The sequence below is a fragment of the Crocuta crocuta genome, unplaced genomic scaffold (assembly GCF_008692635.1).
Source record: "Crocuta crocuta isolate KB4526 unplaced genomic scaffold, BGI_CrCroc_1.0 scaffold16, whole genome shotgun sequence".
Classification (NCBI taxonomy): Eukaryota; Metazoa; Chordata; class Mammalia; order Carnivora; family Hyaenidae; genus Crocuta; species Crocuta crocuta.
In genome coordinates, this window is record NW_027531893.1 from 11828186 (window position 1) to 11831465 (window position 3280).

Genomic DNA, 3280 nt, shown 5'->3' on the forward strand with positions numbered 1-3280 from the left:
GGGGTTAGTGGTGTCAGGGAGAGAGGGCCCGAGAGCAAGGGCTGCCGGGCGCCTAGTACAAGGTGTGACTTCATGCCACATTGGCAAGGAGGTTCCTCATGCCTGTTACTGCCGTGGCCTTGAACGGTGGTGAGGATTTGGGACCTAGGGGCTGGGCTTTGGGAACCAGATTCCCATTTGATCTTCAAACAACCCAGTGAGGCAGATCCTCTTTATTACTGCTGTTCCAGAAGACAGAACTGAGATTCGAAGTGGGTTAAGCTTAAGTGGCTTGTCCAAAGACAACATAATCCATACCATGTTCTTTTTCTTTTTTTTAATGTTTATTTATTTTTGAGAGAGAGAGTGTGAGTGGTGGAGGGTCAGAGAGAGAGGGAGACACAGAATCTGAAACAGGTTTCAGGCTCTGAGCTGTCAGCACAGAGCCCAACGCGGGGCTTGAACCCACAGGCGGTAAGATCATGACCTGAACCAAAGTTGGACGTTTAACCGACTAAGCCCGCCAGGCGCCCCCATACCACGTACCTAACTTGAGTGTTGTCACTATGTGCGAAACCAGAAAGAAGCCTCAGGAACCAGGCTCCAGGAGGCCCGGGGTTCAAGTCTGAGGCTCCTGACATGGATTCCCACCCAGATGGCTGCTTTGTTTGGCTCTTTAGATTTCTGGCCCGATTTCCTTCCCTCTCCTCGTGTGAGAATGAAGGTGGGAGGAGTGGGTTGGATGTTTGTTCCAGGCATTTCCAACCTAGAAACTGCCTATGTCAGATGATCCTTTGTGCTGAGGCCACCTTGGGGAGCTCGGATTATGACGGAGGGGTCCGGCTGGGAAACTGCACCTGGGCTGGACGTGGTACAACATTAACCTCCCTAGGCTCGTTTTTCCACTTCTGTAAGTACCAACCTCAGCGGATTGTTGGGGAGGTCAGTCCAATGAAATAAGTCACAAGAAGTGCTTAACGCTTAGTTAGTGCTGGGTAAGTAGAACCGGGTATTACCAATACTTTCATGCAAGGGTATTCTTATAAATCCTGTTCTAAGAATCTCTTGCATTTGGCTAAAAAAACCCCAAAAAACAAAAAACCCTCTTCTTTCCTCTTCCTCCTAATCAGATTTGAAGGAGAATTTTTTGAAGCACTTGTATTTTTACTCCTTCCTAAAATAGGAGGATTTTGTCTTTGCTCCCTGAATTTCTTTTCAGGGTTGTTGAACGTGCAAAGTTTTCAGAATGTTTTTAGGAAGCCTCAAGTGGTGTTCTGGCTTTCAGATTCTGATTGGAATAATGATAATGGAATACTTCTGATGAGACTATTGAGGGGAACTTCAGCCAGAGCACCCAGGGTCCAGCAGCCATTTCTTTTAAAAGAAGGAAATTAAATATATGATCATTCATTTATTATTTTTTAAAGTTTTGCTTTATTTTGAGAGACAGAAAGAGAGCTCATGTGTGCACGCCCGCGAGCAGGAGAAGGGCCTGGAGCCCAACGCGGGGCTTGATCTCACGAACCATTAGACCATGGCCTGAGGGAAACCAAGAGCCAGACACTTAACCAACCGAGCCACCCAGGCACCCCTATATTATTAAAATTTTAAACATTTTACAGAAAGTTTGGAAGGCAGAAAAGTCACCAATCATCCTATCTGAACGCTGTGAATTCTCTTAAAATATATATATATATTTCTGCTAACACTTTTATACTCTGCTAGTCTCACTTTGTATTTATCATTCCTTTAAGATTTATCTAGTTTTATTTATCATTTAAAGATTTACCTAGTTCTATTTTTTGTTTGTTTTTAACAAAATGTTTATTTATTTTGAGAGAGAGAAAAAGAGAGAGAGAGAGAAGATGTGCAGGGGAGAGGCAAAGAGAGAGAGGGAGAGAGAATCCCACATAGGTCCTTGCTGTTAGCCTGGAACCTGACTTGAGGCTCCATCCCACGAACCGTGAGATCATGACCTGAGCCAAAATCAAGAGTTGGATGCCCAACCAACTGAGCCACCCCGGCGCCCAAAGATTTACCCAGTTCTAGAATGGATGTTGTTTTCACTGTTGGGTCAGAAGGGACGTAAATGAATGAGAAGATACCGCTCGTTGTTTTGCATACTGAAATAGGAAACTTGAGTTGTTACCCGGTATTCTTCCTATTGACCCTTTCAAAAATTCTTTTGGTGTGTGTTTTTACAAACAGGCATGAGTATTCTCCAGGAAAAGGATGACATATTTTTGGACCTCAAACAGAAATTCTGGAATACGTACAAGGTAAGACAGACTTTCGGGAAGGTAACCCAGATCTTTTCGTATGTTACATTAAGTACATTTTAAGAAAACTCTTCTTAGGTTGGGGCTCCAGTTGGTTGGCACGAGGGGACAGTATTTTGACGGAGAGATCTCAGAATTGTTCTGCTAGATGAATGAATAAGAACCTGTAAGGGTGTCTGTACATTGGGAGTATAAGGAGAGTCTCTGAATTTTAGTCAATGCTCCCGACAAGTCCCGTTTTTAAAATGTACTCTTATTATGCTTACAGTTTATTGAGTGCATTTTGGAGCCAAAGAGTTTAGTGGGTAACGGGAAGAGAAAACACGAGTGATTGCTGGAATCATGGCCATTCAGAGCCAGTGTCCCAGGTGTACGTTCGCTGAGTCCCTGTGAAGGATGATGTTTCCCAAGATTACTTCTAGGCTCAAAGCAAGTCACCCGTTGCACTGTTTGCTCAATACAGATATACACAACCCAGCCCAACAGGTATTTATTAACTTATTCAGTGAAGATTTATTGAGCAGTATCGTTCAGGGCTGGCAAAGTCAGGGGTACTTTCTGTCTCTGGCCTAGAGCACGTTTGATTTTATTAATCTCAGTTGAGTTTTCAGGATTGCCGAATATACACAGACTGGCCTTGGGCTTCACATGCATCTAATTCCCTATCAGAGGCGGCACCAAGCCACACCGGGCTATTGCCCGGACTGCTTCTGGCATCTTCTATGGAGTAATACTGAGCCCCGGAATCAGCCTTGCCCACTTGATGGGTGGAGGCAGACGATAGGAAGGATGGAAGCTACATGACCACCTGGCCCCCTCCCAGCCCCCCCCCTTCTATGCTCAGGGACAGTTTCTTCTCCTTTAAGGGGAAAGAGTATTCAGAGCTCTTGTTATTTCCCTTGGGGCAGAAATCGTGAGCCCATCGTGACTCACAAATCCAAATGTGATTTTCTTCTGCTTTATTTTGGAAAAGAAACAAGTTTGTCCATTATGTCATAGATCCTGTGGAGGTATCTACATCT

General features: G+C 44.5%; 1 protein-coding gene across 1 annotated transcript in view; it reads left to right on the top strand.

The window, feature by feature from the left end:
• Positions 1–293: 293 nt before the first annotated feature.
• Positions 294–3280, top strand: part of MPV17L (MPV17 mitochondrial inner membrane protein like) — an 8605-nt gene continuing 5618 nt past the window's right edge. Inside the window, exons 1-3 of the mRNA XM_077773343.1 lie at positions 294–453; positions 766–889; positions 2188–2258. Of these exons, the coding sequence (XP_077629469.1) occupies positions 766–889; positions 2188–2258 (195 nt within the window). The 5' untranslated portion in view covers positions 294–453. The remainder of the gene's footprint in view (positions 454–765; positions 890–2187; positions 2259–3280) is intronic.